This window comes from Artibeus jamaicensis, unplaced genomic scaffold, assembly GCF_021234435.1.
Source record: "Artibeus jamaicensis isolate MK-2021 breed Jamaican fruit bat unplaced genomic scaffold, CSHL_Jam_final contig_2002, whole genome shotgun sequence".
NCBI lineage: Eukaryota > Metazoa > Chordata > Mammalia > Chiroptera > Phyllostomidae > Artibeus > Artibeus jamaicensis.
The window spans coordinates 1-15,493 of record NW_026521408.1 but is presented as its reverse complement, the minus strand read 5'-3'; the positions used below and the strand labels follow the sequence as shown (position 1 = coordinate 15,493).

Sequence of the window (15,493 nt, the reverse complement as noted above, 5' to 3'; positions counted from 1 at the left end):
GGCTCAGGTTGAGCCGGGCGGCACAGGGGCCCTTCTCCATTCACTTCGTGAAAAGCCTTGCCAGAATCTGGAACCAAGCCGGAGGCATGTGATCGGGCGATAGCACAGCCCAGACACAGAGGGCTGTTTATTCTCTCTGCAGCCAATTAAAGAAGCTAACCTCACAGAAGAAAGGCAGGCTGCCCCTTCTCCAGAAGATCCACTCACACCCCCATGGTGGGGGCGCTACCATCTAGGTGAATTCCTTCTCCTCTTACAACATGGGTGCAAAAACGAAGGGGTTCTTGCTTATATGTAGCTCAGAGGAATTTGTCTCTCAGTATTTTGATAATTTACATAGTGAAGTCCTTTCATCAGTGACAACCTCCTACCTTCTGAACTTGCCCTACACAAAGTGAAAAAATAAAGGCAGCTCCCATGGCTAGGAAGCTGGAAATCCGGAACAGACAGTGCTGTGCCATGTGTGGGACACACAGACACATGCACTGTCCACGTACAGCAACTCCAGAGCGGAGTGTTCCAGTGACCACCACATCATGAGGACAAATAGGCTCAGCATGAGAAGGGAGAGTGCAGCAGAGAAGGCACATGCATGGCAGGGCGTGCTGGGTGGGAGCACCCTGGGCACCTGTGCAGGCTGTCCTGATTAAGTCCCAGTAGCGTCCAGCTCCATGTAGCCTGGTACCGAGGTCAGAGCTGTGCCTTTGGAATCTGCTCCCACTCAGGGCCCAAATCCCCATGGGCTGACACGTGTCCTTCCAAGGCAGCAGCAGGGCAGCACTGAGAGCACTGGGTGCACTCATGAGACCCCATAAGCCCCATGGGACGATCACATCCCCAGCTGGAATAAGGAATGAAAAAGGGAAAATCTTTGTAAAGTATGGCCGAAACCCTCAGTGCAAACATGAGCTGTTTTTGTGGAATGTGGCGTAGATTCTAAGCACCAAGAGACTGTACCATATTCGACCTTCAGACAGTCACTAGCAAATATTGCCCCACTGCCAAATGGCCATCCGCAAGCCCTCTGCACCTCTGCAGGGAGACAGGCATATATGGAAAGAAAGCATAAAAACATCAGATAGCAAGAATGTTGGGACCTGGAAAATGGCCGTATCATCATCCCTCTGTACTTCTTACTTTTCCCCCTCTACATCCCATTTTCATCTACTTCAGAGTGGAGAGAGCATGACACCCCACCAGTGCTGAGATGCCCACCAGAAAGGTGCCCAAAAGAACATGTGTGATGTCAAAACTCACTGGCAGGTGGCCCTTCTGCAGAAGGGTGGAGGCAGCAGTCTTTCAAGGCATGAAAGAACTTCCTCTTCCTTTATCCCGTTTCCTGTTTCCCCTTCGTGCAGAGGAGTGACAGCATCGAGCTGAGGGCAGTGGCCTGTAAGCTGACACTCGGAGCCACTTCTGTCTGGCCAGGAGAGCTGAACAGAAAACCCTGTGGCTCCTCAAAGGTCACCAGTGGGTCTGGGTTCTGCAGGTACTGCCAGGCTAGCTAAGACTGAATTGTCCAAGATGCTTTTTGTCCTTTACAGAGGTCAGTGGAATGATCAAAAGGTGGGTGACACCGGCACAGAAGAAAAAAGGGATAAAATTCTGAAGAAGGTCAACCTGGGTGGTTTGATTTGCTTTAGTGATGTCAGTTTCAGTTTAAAATAATTTATAAAAGTAACAGAGGTTAGTCGTTACAATGAGGTCTGGACTGACTTTGACTATGCTGTTTGTCTTTGATTAAATAAGTAAAACCAAGCAATATTGGAGTGGTATGAAGGAGAGAAATGCCATTTGTATTCAATAGATACTGACTGAGAAACTGGTCAGAGGTGACATCCTGCTGGGAAAGAAGAAAGTAAGGCACGAGCTCGCGCACTGGAAGTTTAAAATTGAACAGGTTTGATAAAGTCTTTTTTAAATTATTTTTTATTTAAGTGTAGTTGGTATCCAATCTCATATTGGTTATATTAGTTTCATGTGTACAATATAGTGATTCAACACTTTTATACCTCACAATGTTATCACCCCACTAATTCTGGCAGCTGTCACCATGTAAACTGATCACATTACGACTATTTCCCCCCTCACCTGGTTCACCCACCCCCCATGCTCCCCCTCTGACAACCTTCGCTTTGGTCTCTTTTTCTTTGAGTCTTTTTTGTTTGTTTGTCCATTTGTTTTTAAATCATACGGTATTTGTCTTCCTGTGTCAGACATATTTCACTTAGCATAATACCCTCTAGGTTCATCCATGCTGTTGCAAATGAACTCAATTTTTATAGTCGAGTAATTTTTCATTGTATATGTGTAAGCATATCTTCTTTATCCACTTGTTTATTGATGGGCACTTAGGTTGCTTCTATATCTTGGCTATTGTAAATAACGTTACAATGAACACAGTGGTGCACATATCTTTTCGAATTAGCAGTTTGGATTTCTTTGGGTCAATACCTAAAAGTGGGATTGCTGGATCATTATGTTAGATCTATTTTTAATTTTTTGAGGTATCTCCATACTTCTTTCCATAGTGGCTGCTCCAATCTGCATTACAGCCAACAATGCAAAAGGGTTCCCCTTTCTCCACATCCTCACCAACATTTGTTTTGTTGCCTTATGGATGATGGCCATTCTGACAGGAGTGAGGTGATATCTCATTGTGGTTTTAATTTGCATCTCTCTGATGATTGGTGACATTGAACAAGCCCTGTCAAAGGGTTTAGGAGATATTTTCTGAACAATTTGATTTAGTTGTTTTTCTAAACTGCCTTAGAAGTAAAAACACTGGTTAAACATTGCAAGCTTTCAAGCAAGAGCCTTGAACTTCAATGAAGCAATTGAGTAACAATGTAGTAAGTGGTTTCTGGTTCCTAAGGGTTTTTATGGACGCACAATTGTCCCAGAAGCAAAGACTGGACATGGTCTTTAGGTCCTGTTGGTGCTAATTCACCTGTATTTAATGATAAGTACATGTGACTGGTTTTATTTTATGTTCTATTGGTCTCAGTCTCCTTATTTCATAATCACTCTTCACACTTTCCATTATACTTCTGCAAAAGGACATCTAGACATCCTGAACCACACAGTCCTATAAGTGGTATCCAAGCCATCCCTCATTGCAGTATATAAAATCTAGCCTGCATCTGTGACTCACTCTTTTCATTTACTCCCTTGAGCCAATCCGGGACCTCTTGACTCTAAATTACTCTTGCTCAAAAATAACTTCCCTGTTCTCAACTCCATGGGCCCCAGCCTCATGCATGGAATGCTGTCCCGGGCTCTGTGAAGTGGCGACCCCTCTCTGAGCCACCTTCAGGCTACCCTCCAAAGGCAGCGTCTGTACCATATGACCACACAGCTCTATACCTGAGCCAGTCCCAGTTCCTCAGAGCAACTCTGTTTCTCCACAACCCAACTCTTCCCAAGACTGACAGGTGTGAGGTGATATTTCATTTTGATATCCAGAGGGAATATCACAGGTACATATACTTCCCAGGTACATACGCTCTTCCAGTCCAGCTGACCCCCCTCACAATTCACCACACCCCATACTTGTTCTTGGCCTAGGGTCTTTCTTACACTCTTTCCCAGACTCAAACATTCTTCCCTCTCATAGGCCCAACCAGACAATATATGGTCTGCCCAGCCTCTTGGTGTAGCCTCTCCCAAGCTTTAACCTCCAATAGCCTGAAGGTGCTAAGCTACCATACTTCCTATACTGTCATACTTCTGATGACTTGAACTGAGCTAGCTTTTCTGTCCTAACAAAGCATCTGGGTTCTCCAAGTTCATACTGAGGTTACAGTTGGGACTCAAACATCCATCAAGTGATCCATGACTCCCTCTCTCTGATTGCTCACACTAACACATTAATCTCAAGATGTACCGAGTGCTCGCATGGCAACTTAAACTCATTACCCAATACGCCTCATAATGCAGGCCTAGATAATAAGTTTGTCCAGGTAGTTATAACAATGGGGTGGGACCAACAATAAGGAGGGGTTCCTGCTGAACCAAAATCTGAGAAGTGAGACTCAGAATCTGTGTTTTAGCAAAACTCATCCTACACAGTAAACCACACAGTACAAGTGACAGGTCTATAAAATCCTACACAGTGTACACATTATTGTAACGTGGACTTTTTCTGTGGTAAGGGAATATTTAGTTCAGTATTTCTGCTCCAAAAGTCTGTAAGGATTGCTTGTTCTGCCCCACTATGCATTAGGTATGCAGATATAATACAAAATATTTTTGGATAAAGTTCTTTTTAAAAGTGCTGATATTGTAAACTCCCTGCACTAAAAACCATTAAATTGTACAATTTGAATTCTGTGGTATATGAATTGTATCTCAACAAAACAGTTAAAAAATACTAGTGGATTAAACAAAATGTATTGCTCCCCCAAACCAGAATAAGATGTGCTCAATCTCCAGGTTTGGAATACTCACAGGGTGCGCCACAAGGCACTGCTTCACGTGCACCAGTCCTGCAAACAGCCTGGAAGGCAAGAGGCATGAGGTGGAGCTGCTGAGGATCACGTCGTCACCAATGATTCCATCTAACTGAGCAAAAATCTTCCTCTTCAGTTCCAGGTTTTCTGGAACACATTCCTGGCAAGGACATACACAGATCACTACTCATGACCACTGCACTCAGGCCCCGAGCAACGCATTTCAAGTTCTACTCATTCCAAAACTGAACCAATTAAAAACACTACAAGCAACTTTTAAGAAAAAAAAAAATCTGCCCCCAAATATGATAAATTTTCATAACTTTGGAAACTGGGTGATGCCTATAAGGAGCTGTATTCTCTAGTTCTGTGACCTGGCAATTCCATATCTCGGTATTTATCCAAAGAAATACCAAACACTAATTTAAAAAGATAGATGTACCCAATGTTTGTTGCAGCATTATTTATGATAGCCAAGATATGGAAACAACCTAGGTATCCATCAATAAATGATAAAGCAGATTTGGTACATACATACCAGAGAATATCATGCAATAATAAAAAAGAATGAAATCTTGCCACTCGTGACAACATGGATGGACACAGAGGGTATCAAGTGGAAGCAATCAGACAGAAAGACAACTACCATAAATTCACTTATATGCAGAATCTAATCATGAAAAGAATTAAATAAGCCAAATAAAAACAGACTCATAGATACAGAGGATAGATTGAAAGTTGCCAGATGGCAAGGCTGCTGGGTGGATGGATGAAAAAGGTGAAGGGATGAGGAAGTATAAATTGATAGTTACAAAATAGTCACAAAGACAAAGTATAGCAAAGGAAATACAATCATTCATATTGTAGTAACTACATATGGTGTCAGGTAAAGCTAAGAGTACTGAGGGAACCACTTCACAAGTCATATAAGTATGTAATCACTATGTTGTACAGCTGAAACTTATATAATATGGCATGTCAACTGTAATTGAAAAGTAAATTAAAAAAAATAAAAAATTCTCATAATAAAAAGTCTTTCAACTACACGGGGAGGGTGAGTCTACAAACAGAACACACTCAGCACCTCAGGCAAAGTGCCATGAACATCAGTGGTGTCATCAGCACATTTCCCCCTGTCTGTCCTCTTCATAAAATGAACAAATGTGTTACATCTATAATTCCCCAAATGCTTCTTGAGCACCTATAACTCATTGAAAATCCTTTGGAAAAAAACTTTAACTAAAGAGCTGAAATTACTTGAATAGGGGTTAGGAAAGAGGACAGAGACACAAATTTGGATGAAATGTTGCAGATGAATGTTCCAACCATGCTGAAATTCTCATCCTGTGCAGAGCTGGAGTGGGAGTGAGATGACACTGCCCAATCCCCGGTGCCAGCCCCCAGTGAGGCACGTTCCTGGGATCGGGTTGCCTGCGGTGGAGCCCTTCCTCAGAAGCAAGCAGCACAGAAGAAGGGTGCTCGCTGCTTCAACCCTACAATTACGAGAGGCATCTTTCTCTGCCTGCCACCAATAGCTCTGGGAAATCACACCAGGGGCCATTCCATCCAAGGTGGTCCCCACTCACCTGGGGGGAACAGGCCCAGCAGGGGGACATGACTATTCCCAGCACTCCCTGGTGAATTTAGGATCATGGTTCTCAGTATGGCTCATGACAATCAGCACCAGAATCAACACGGTGTTTGTTGAAATGCATATTCTCAGCACCCCCTTCCCGTGCCCCCCCACCAGACCTACTACTGAATCAGAGACCCTGTGGGTGGGGCCCAGGCACCTGCATTTTTATCAAACATTCTGACAATTTTTGTTCCTAATAAAGTTTGAGAGCCACTATTCTGCGGGTTGGGTCCAAAGTGTGGGGTGCTACCAAATATATCCTCAGGACTCTGTCCTCTCTCCTCCCGCATGCAGGGACTAACCAAGTATCCCCTGGTTAGTGTGTTAGCACTGTGGTAGTAGAAATAGCACAAACACTAGCAGATAACCAGAAGTGTGCAAGAGTAGAAGTGAAATACTGAAGTACTACTAGGAATTAATTGCACCAAAACCTCCCTTAAGCCCCAGCTGGTGTAGCTCAATGGATTAAGCATGGGCCTGTGAACCAACAGGTCACCACTTCAATTCCCAGTAGGGGCACATGCCTGGGTTGCAGGCCAGGTCCCCAGTAGGGTGCATGCAAGAGGCAACCACACACTGATGTTCCTCTCCCTTTCTTTCTCTTTCCCTTCCCCTCTGTCTAAAAATAAATAAAATCTTCAAAAAAATAAGAAATTGATTTTTAAAAAACCCTCCCTCAAAAAGAAAATATTTTTAGGCCTGATTTAATAATATGTAAGAGTTAATAATAATATCTAATGTTTTTAAAATCAGCTGTGTAAATATTATGACATGAATTCCATTTCTATATCATCTACCAGATTTTAAAATTTAACTTGAAGGGTAGGGCATCAATATTGTGTTTGTTTATACTTTTAAAAATATAATCAAAGCATGTGAAATTTTATTAAGAACAAAAGGTCATACCAGCACCACATCTGAAAGACAGCGAAAATGTAGTCATTTAAGAACTGTAAAGCACATTGTGTTACATCCTCTTATCAAAGGGAAAAAAGGCTACAGTAGCTGGCTGGTTGTATTGAGTAATTCCTGGATCAGTTAAGTGTGCAAGCTGGGTTAAGTTTAAATGGAGCCTTGTAGTAAAGCCAGAGACTACGAATGATGCAGATACTGTGTAAGCTAATAAAAGGGCCCTTTGTAAATGGCTCTATTGTGAGCCCATCATGCAGCTTCTCCCCTGAAACTCTATGCCTTTCTTCAGATTGTTTGATTATCAAAGAGGCAAGAAAACTTGAACCAGAAGAAACCTAAACCTGCTTCAGCGAGTTATGTAAGGCGGTTTTTTTAACAGCACATTGGCTTAAAGTTTTGTTGTTGTATTTAATAGTAACCCAATTGTGGTCAATTTGCTGAGCCAGGGTTACGATGCCTCTCTCATCCATGCCAAGTTCATTTCCACTCTTCATTGGGCAGCTGACCCCCCTTGTCTGAGAACGGGAGTCTGACACACTGGTAATCAAGACCAACATCACTTGCAATGATTATAAAGCTAAGAGAGCCTTCAGACATTCTCTCTGTCCTGAGGGGGCAAGGAGGAAAGGCAGGGAGAATATCAAACGTGGTGGCTGACAGCCTAGCAGCAAAGCAGCCTTGCTCTGTGTATAAACCACAGCAAAGCAACCAGGGTGAACACCCCACCCAACCCCCACGCATTCTCGACTCAATAGTGTCTTTCAGGGTCCTTTCTAGAGAAACCACCAAATGCAAAGTATTAGCAAAACCTCTGTAACTCTGGAAGGCAATTAGCTAGACTTTGCTTAATTAAACTCTGACAGCTCTTTCAAAGCAATGATTATTATTTGTTTTATTTGTTTTGAGGTGTTTTGTTTGTTTTGAGGTGAGAGGGTGATGATATGCTCATGCAAAACTTCTCTGGTGGCATGCTCCGATTTTGACAAACAACACAAAACCAAACTTTGGGGATGATGAAAAGATGGTGTAACTTCCCAAATATTACATCAATTGGAGCTCACTCATGCCAGGCAGCATCAGATGGTTAAAAGGCAGGGCTAAGTTTAAACATTCTTTTTTCCCTTCCCATATTGAAAGCAAGAAATTGAATGATGGTATTATAGGTACTTACTTATATTTTAAAAAGTAAATCATTTATAAATGTCCTGTTTTATTATCACTGAAGCTTACCTGTGACAGCACGCAGCTCACTGGGGCTGTTTCAGGAAAGCAGCAGGGAGGACCACACTCAGCCAGCCCTGGGTCACTCCCAGAAAGCAAGTGCTGGGCAAGAACTCAAGTCTGAGCTTTACCCACTTGCTGTGCAACAACATACATTTTCCAAAATAAATATTTTCATGGGAAAAATGAAATTTTATTGATTTTCTAAAAATCAACTCAGGCATTTTAGATATGCATCCTGTTGCTAGAAAATCTACATTCACTATTGCAAAATATCTGGAAGCAATCTTCAGTGTCCTTTCCAGAAAGAAAAAAAACTAAATTAGAAGACTGTAGTACCAAAGATATTTTCCATGCAAAGAAGTCTATTAGCCGATTGCAGGGAGAAAGACATGGCAAGAAAATAAAACATGAGCTCAAATCCTATTGTGTAGTCATGGCAAAGGGCAAGTCTTTTCTCAAGTTGAAGATGGAAGTGTTCCACATGATAAAGTCTGTCTGTTAGCACTAATTAAACTTCTGGCTTCAATCTGTCTAATCATCACCAGCAGTCTCTCATTACTATTTCTTCCAAGAGCACAATCTTAAAAGTCTATCAGATTAATAGACTGTTATGACTATACTTCTTAAGAGGCGAACATCTTAACTACAAAAACAAAGGCAAATCTTGCTCTAGAAGGAAAAGAATGTGTTAAGGAAAAAGAAAGTACAATAGCACAAGGTTTCAATATCACAGATGATAAACTGCACTATGCCCTGACCAGAGGCCATTTAGTTCCTTAAAGATCAAATTAAGGTTTTTTAAAATTGCATATTATAATCCTAAACAGAATTCTACAACAATATAGAACCAATTGTACCCAATCAAGCAAGATCTTGCCAACGTAAAAATCAGTGTGGACCAAATTTGGGACATTACTTCCCGGGGCTCAGGTGTTAAGTTAGTGGAATCACTGAGGGATGCATTTAAACAGCAGCCCTTCTCCCTCAGGTGATACACTCTTTCTAGTTTCTGGCATGAAACGCTTGCACTAAAACACATTCACCGTGGGAGCGGGGATGGGGGAGCAGGGGAGAATGAGGGGGAAAAAGGTGGGACAAATGAAAGTGAACAACAATAAAAAATAATTTTAAAAGGTTCTTAACCGTTAACAAGATATATATCTTGTTATATATGTATGTATCTACATACATATATATGTACATATGTATATATTTTAACTAAGAATAGAGGTTTTCAACATTAACTGGCTTACAGAGTTCAGGTACGAATTTTATAATTTTTTTAGAAGAATTTACACTATTTTATTATTTTAAAAATAAAAATAATTATCTTTTAAATACATTTGTTTTATTTTGCTTTGACAATCAGACTTTGCGTTTGCCTCTTCCTGACTCCTTCTCACCCACTCAGTCTCTCTTCCTTCCCTCTATCACTGAGGAGAACCACAATCTTTTATGATTCTGTCTATAATAACAAGCACTCATTTCATTTTATGTTCAATTTGTATTCTTTTTAAAAATGAAATTGAGTTGTTTTTCTGTAATGGTCCTTATGTGATTTTTTCTGCATCAATGGCTGCTTAATACAAACACTTGTGTTAAATAACCTAGCCCTCAATTTCTAATGTAACTTTGGCCTGTGGCAATACAAGATGAGTGTACATTCATGGGATCATACATAAATTATGGGGAGTGTTGTGCTTGCCCCCTTCTTATTCTACTAAACTTTCAGGAAACCACCAAGCAGTGTACTCCCTGCCAGATACTGTATAAAGAGGCATGTTCTGTCATGCCTAGATTCTTGAATGACTCTTCCCCACTCTACAAGCATGCAGTTTCCTAAGAAATATCAAAGTGAAGGTAAGGTGTGGTGGGATTACTACTTCAATGACCAACATTACCAGGCCATGTAAAACTTGTAAAAAGATGCTCAGAAACGCCTCTGCTTAATACCACTTCTGACATTTTACCTTCCACTCGGGAAAAAAAATCAGTAGGTAAATTTAGAAAGATAGTTAATATAAATGTATACATTTATTTGTTCATTTATTTATTGGTTTGTCTTGTGTTTGTTTATTGAAAAGTGACTTTTGGCCTACAACAGAATTCAGCTAAAAAGAGCCCCTTATTTTATTTCCCCAATAGGTACCACAACAACTGTTTTTTAAAAAAGTAAATGTATATAACACTGAAAACAAAGGTAGTTGAACAAATTCATGACTAATTTTTTTAAGTTAAAAAATATAGTGTGGACTGTGGAATACAGGGGTTGCCTCAGTGGAGGAAACTTCCAGTCACACATGAGAGCCAGGAGGGTTGCCCTGCCCGGGTGAATACCTAAGGCCCCACCCCCTTACAATCTATCAGCTGCACCAAGACAAAGAAATATGGCCCAAATGAAAGAACCCAGCAAAACCTCAGAAAGAGAACTAAATGATGAAGAGATAGGCAACCTATCTGCTGGAGAATTTAAAGCCCTGGTAATCAAAATGCTCACACAACTGATTGAGCTTTGTCAAAAATGAAAGAACAAATGAAAGATACCCAAAATGAAATAAAGCAAAATATTCAGGGAACCAATAGTGACAGGAAGGAAACCAGGACTCAAAGCAACAATCGGGAACAAAAGAAAGAAATAAACATCCATCCAGAAGAAAAGGAAGAAACAAGAATTCAAAAAAATGAAAAGAGACTTAGGAACCTCTGGGACGACTTGAAACATTCCAATATCTGAATTGTAGGGGTGCCAGAAGGAGAACAAGGACAGCAAGAAATGGAAAACTTATTGGAACAAATAATGAAGGATAACTTCCCCGATCTGGCAAAGGAAATAGACTTCCAGGAAGTCCAGGAAGCCCAGAGAGCCCAAAGAAGTTGGACCCAAAGAAGAATACACCAAGGCACATCATCATTAAGTTACCGAAGATTAAAGATAAGGAGAGAATCTTAAAAGCAGCAAGAGTAAAGGAGAGAGTTACCTACAAAGGAGTTCCCATTATGCTATCAGCTGATTTCTCAACAGAAACCTTGCAGGCAAGAAGGGACTGGAAAGAAGTATCTGAAGTCATGAAAGGCAAGGACCTACATTCAAAGTTATTCTATCTAGCAAAGTTTTCATTTAAAATGGAAGGGCAGATAAAGTGCTTCCCAGATAAGGTCAAGTTAAAGGAGTTCATCATCACCAAGCCCTTATTATATGAAATGGTAAAGGGACTTATCTAAGAACAGTAAAATGACAACAAACTCACAACTATCAACAAATGAACCTAAAAAAGTAAGAAAAAAGAAAAAAATACTGCAAGCAAAAACTAAGGAAACAACTAGAATAGGAGCAGAATCAGAAAAATGGACATCACATGGAGGGTTTTCAGCAGGGAGGGGGAAGGGAGGAATAGGGGGGAAAGGTACAGAGAACAAGAAGCATAATTGGTAGGCATTAAATAGATGGGGAGAGGTCAAAAATGGTATAAGAAACAGAACTCAAAGAATTTAGATGTACAATCCATGGACACTAACTAAGGTGGGGGAATATGGGAGGGTTGGGGGGTGCAGGGTGGGGGGGGATAAAGGGGGAAAACTGAAAAAAAATGTAATAACATAATCAGTAAAAAATACTTTAAAATTATGTTAAAAATAAATAAATATGAGCCCCCCAAATATACGGCTTGTACACTAATAAAAATTTCTCCAATTAAATTGATAGAGGACTTCCACCAAGATGGAGGTGTAGGTGGAACCACCTTGCCTCTGTGCACAACCAAATCTAAGAACAACTATTTTTAACAACAATAAACACAACCAAGCCACACAGAAAATCGACAATACGGAGTCCAAAGACAACGAAATGCTCAGCTAAACCAGTAAGAGGAGCGAAGCCAGCAGCGGAGCAGGTTGACAAGAAAAAATCCCCGAACGGGTGGTGCGCGAGCAGCCAAAGGCACAGATCTCGGGCTAGCTACGGGAGTACACAGGGAAGAGGTGCGGTGGGTTGTCTGCGGGTCGCGCATCTGCATGCCGATAAACCAGTGAGGAGGGGAGCAGGCGCGGTGCAGCAGGCTCGCACAATTCCGATAGGATAAACAGGCCCGGGGCGAGTGGTATGACTGGACGGACTGGGCTAGTGGAGAGGACCGCCATTGCTCCCCCCTCTGACCACGCCCCCACACACAGCGTCACAAACCAGCGACCTGGGTCGCCCCGTCCTGGTAAACAACTAAGGCTTGGCTCCGCTTACTTAACAGCACGAATAGACCAAAAATGGCTCTAGGACAACTCAGAGCCCCAGAACCGATAGATCTAAGTGATGAAGAAATAGCCAGTCTTTCAGATGCACAGTTCAAAACACTGGTTATCAGGATCCTTACAGAACTGGTTGATTTTAGTCACAAATTAGAGAAACATATGGAAGCTAAACTAATTGAAATGAATGGTAATACAAAGGAAACCAATAGTAATGGAAAGAAAATTGGGACTCAAATCAAGGGAGTGGAACAGAAGGAAGAAAAAAATGATCAAACAGAAAAGAATGAAGAAATAAGAATTCAGAAAAATGAGGAGAAGCTTAGGAACCTCCAGGACATCTTTAAACAGTCCAACATTCGAATTATAGGGGTACCAGAAGGGGAAGAGTCACGAGTGGAAACCTTATTTGAACAAATAATAACAGAGAACTTCCCCATTCTGGCAGAGGAAATAGACTTCCAGGAAATCCAGGAAGCTCAGAGAGTCCCAAAGAAGTTGGACCCAAGAAAGAACACACCAAGACACATCATCATTACATTAGCCAAGATTAAAATGAAGGAGAGTATCCTAGAAGCAGCAAGAGCTAAGGGGACAGTCACCTACAAAGGAGTTCCCATCAGACTGTCAGCTGATTTCTCAAAGGAGACCTTACAGGCAAGAAGGAGCTGGAAAGAGGTATTCCAAGTCATGAAATCCAAAGACCTACAACCAAGATTGCTCTATCCAGCAAAACTTTAATTTAGAATGGAAGGACAGATAAAGTGCTTCTCAGATAAGATCAAATTCAAGGAGTTCATCATCACCAAGCCCTTATTATATGAAATGCTAAAGGGACTTACCTAAGAAAAAGAAGATAAAAAAGATGAACAGTGAAAGGACAGCAAACTCACAGTTAGTAACAACCACACCTAAAACAAAAGCAAACTAAGAGGACAGCTAGATCAGGAGCAGAACCATAGAAATGAAGATCACGTGGAGGGTTAGCAACAGGGGAGTGGGAAGAGGAGAAGAGGGGAGAAGGTACAGAAAATAAGTAGCATAGACAGTAGATAGAAAATAGATAGGGGGAGGGTAAGAATAGTAGGGAAAATACAGAATCTAAAGAATTTGAGACACGTGTTCATGAACTAAAGGGGGAAATGGTGGGGGAGGGGTATGCAGAGTAGAGGGGAATGGAGGGGGGAATAGAACAAATGTAATGGCATAATCAATAAGTTTTAAAAAAAATTGATAGAAACTTTCCTCCTCAAATACTGGATAATTCTATAGAAAACAAATCATCCATTTAAACGAATAGTTGAGCTCTCAGTTAAGTAAAGAAAGTAAGTCATCAAGTGAAATAAATAAAAAGGCTCAGAGCCAGTGCAGCAGTAGAGTGATGCTGTGACATTTCAGGAGTCTGGAAAGAGGGTTCAAATACCCTCAGAATGAGATGTAACCATGAGCTGGAGGATGTAGAAAGCTGAAATCAAGACCCTTATGATAAGACTGAGACCCTCAAAAGGCTATATTTTCAATGAACTCTTGGACTAGTTTAAACAATAAAATAGCCCATCTGCTGAGGACAGGGAAGCTTGTCTTGAGCAGGGCTCCTATTGGGAAGGACTTAGAGTGGAATGAAAGGCAAACTAATTTGAGAATTCATATTCATGAACATGAAATTCATGCAAGTTTGAGGTTTAAAATTACACTAAACATATGGTCTGGACATTCCCAGGCTAAAAAAGTAATATAAAAATTGCTCCCAGACTGGCAATAACCCTGGTAGATGAAAACTCAAAAAAAAAAAAAAAGACAAAAAAGCTGGAAGAATACTTGCTGAAAGAGACCTTGCCTTTCTTTGGAGTCACAAATAAAGAGCCCCACTGAAAAAAATACACAATCCTAAATTATGAAACATTTGAAACCTTCCAGATAAAATGAAGACCAGGATCAGGAAACAAACACCAAACCTTCAAAAAACTGAAAAAAGAAGTATATAGTAAAATAAATATGTTTAATTAATTAAAATTAAAGGAGAATTGACTTGGGGTGGGAAATAGACAATATAGTGTACAGATGATGTATTATGTAATTGTGCAACCAAAACCTGTATAATTTTGCAAACCAGGGTCACCCCCCCAATAAACTCAATGAAAAGGAAAAAAATAAAACAATCTCAAAAAATAAAATTAAACCAAGAAATAAAAAACAAAGTATAAGAAAGGAATCAAACCCAGAAACACTAAGTTGATTTTTAAAAGCATTAGATTGGTATGAAAATAAAATTACTAAACACATTAAGTGATAATATGAACATAGCTGAAGAGAGAGTTAATGAACTACAATACAGAGATAAGGAAATTATCCAGAATATAGAAAAACAAAATCTATTAAAACAAAAATTGACAGATCAGCAAGGAGAATCAGACAAATCCAGCAATGCATAATATTTTAATATCTCTCTCAGTTATTGATTTAAAAAAGCAGTACAGGGTAGAAATAAACAACACACTTAATAATCTTGATCTACTGGACAAATATAGAAGAGTCTTGCATCCAAAAACTTAGAAATACACATTTCTAAGTCATTTTCTCTACTACAATGTAATTAAGCCAAAAATAACAAACAGAAAGTTGCCTTATAGACTTTTGAAAGAAAATTGAAAATTAACTTCTAAATAGTTCATGAGACAAAATGAAACCCTTGTGGGAATTAAAATATACTTAGAACAGAAGAGTAATGAAATGTTGCATATCAAAACTTGTGTGGTGCAATTTAAACAGTTCTTGAAGAGATTTATTTTTCAATTTTTAAGAAAAACAGACTCAAATATTAAGAAGCCAAGCATCCAATTTAAGAAATTAAAAATAGATAAGAATCTAACAAAAATAAAAAGGTGATTATAAAGATAACAGAAGTCAATAAAATAAAATATCTGTCAAATACAGAGAATCAGTATCAAAATTAGATCTTTAAAATGACTTACAACATTGGCTGACCTCTGGAGAAGTTTCTACCTAGTCACTAAGAAATGGAGCTCCTCAA

The 15,493-nt window shown here is 40.1% G+C and overlaps 1 protein-coding gene across 1 annotated transcript in view; it reads right to left on the bottom strand.

Annotated features, from left to right (window-relative positions):
* The window catches only part of LOC119042440 (lambda-crystallin homolog), a 37,326-nt gene extending 31,222 nt beyond the window's left edge, over window positions 1–6,104 (bottom strand). The window contains exons 1-2 of the mRNA XM_053657950.1: window positions 6,038–6,104; window positions 4,450–4,634 (exon numbers count right to left, since the gene is read on the bottom strand). Of these exons, the coding sequence (XP_053513925.1) occupies window positions 4,450–4,634; window positions 6,038–6,104 (252 nt within the window). The remainder of the gene's footprint in view (window positions 1–4,449; window positions 4,635–6,037) is intronic.
* Between the last annotated feature and the right edge of the window lie 9,389 nt (window positions 6,105–15,493).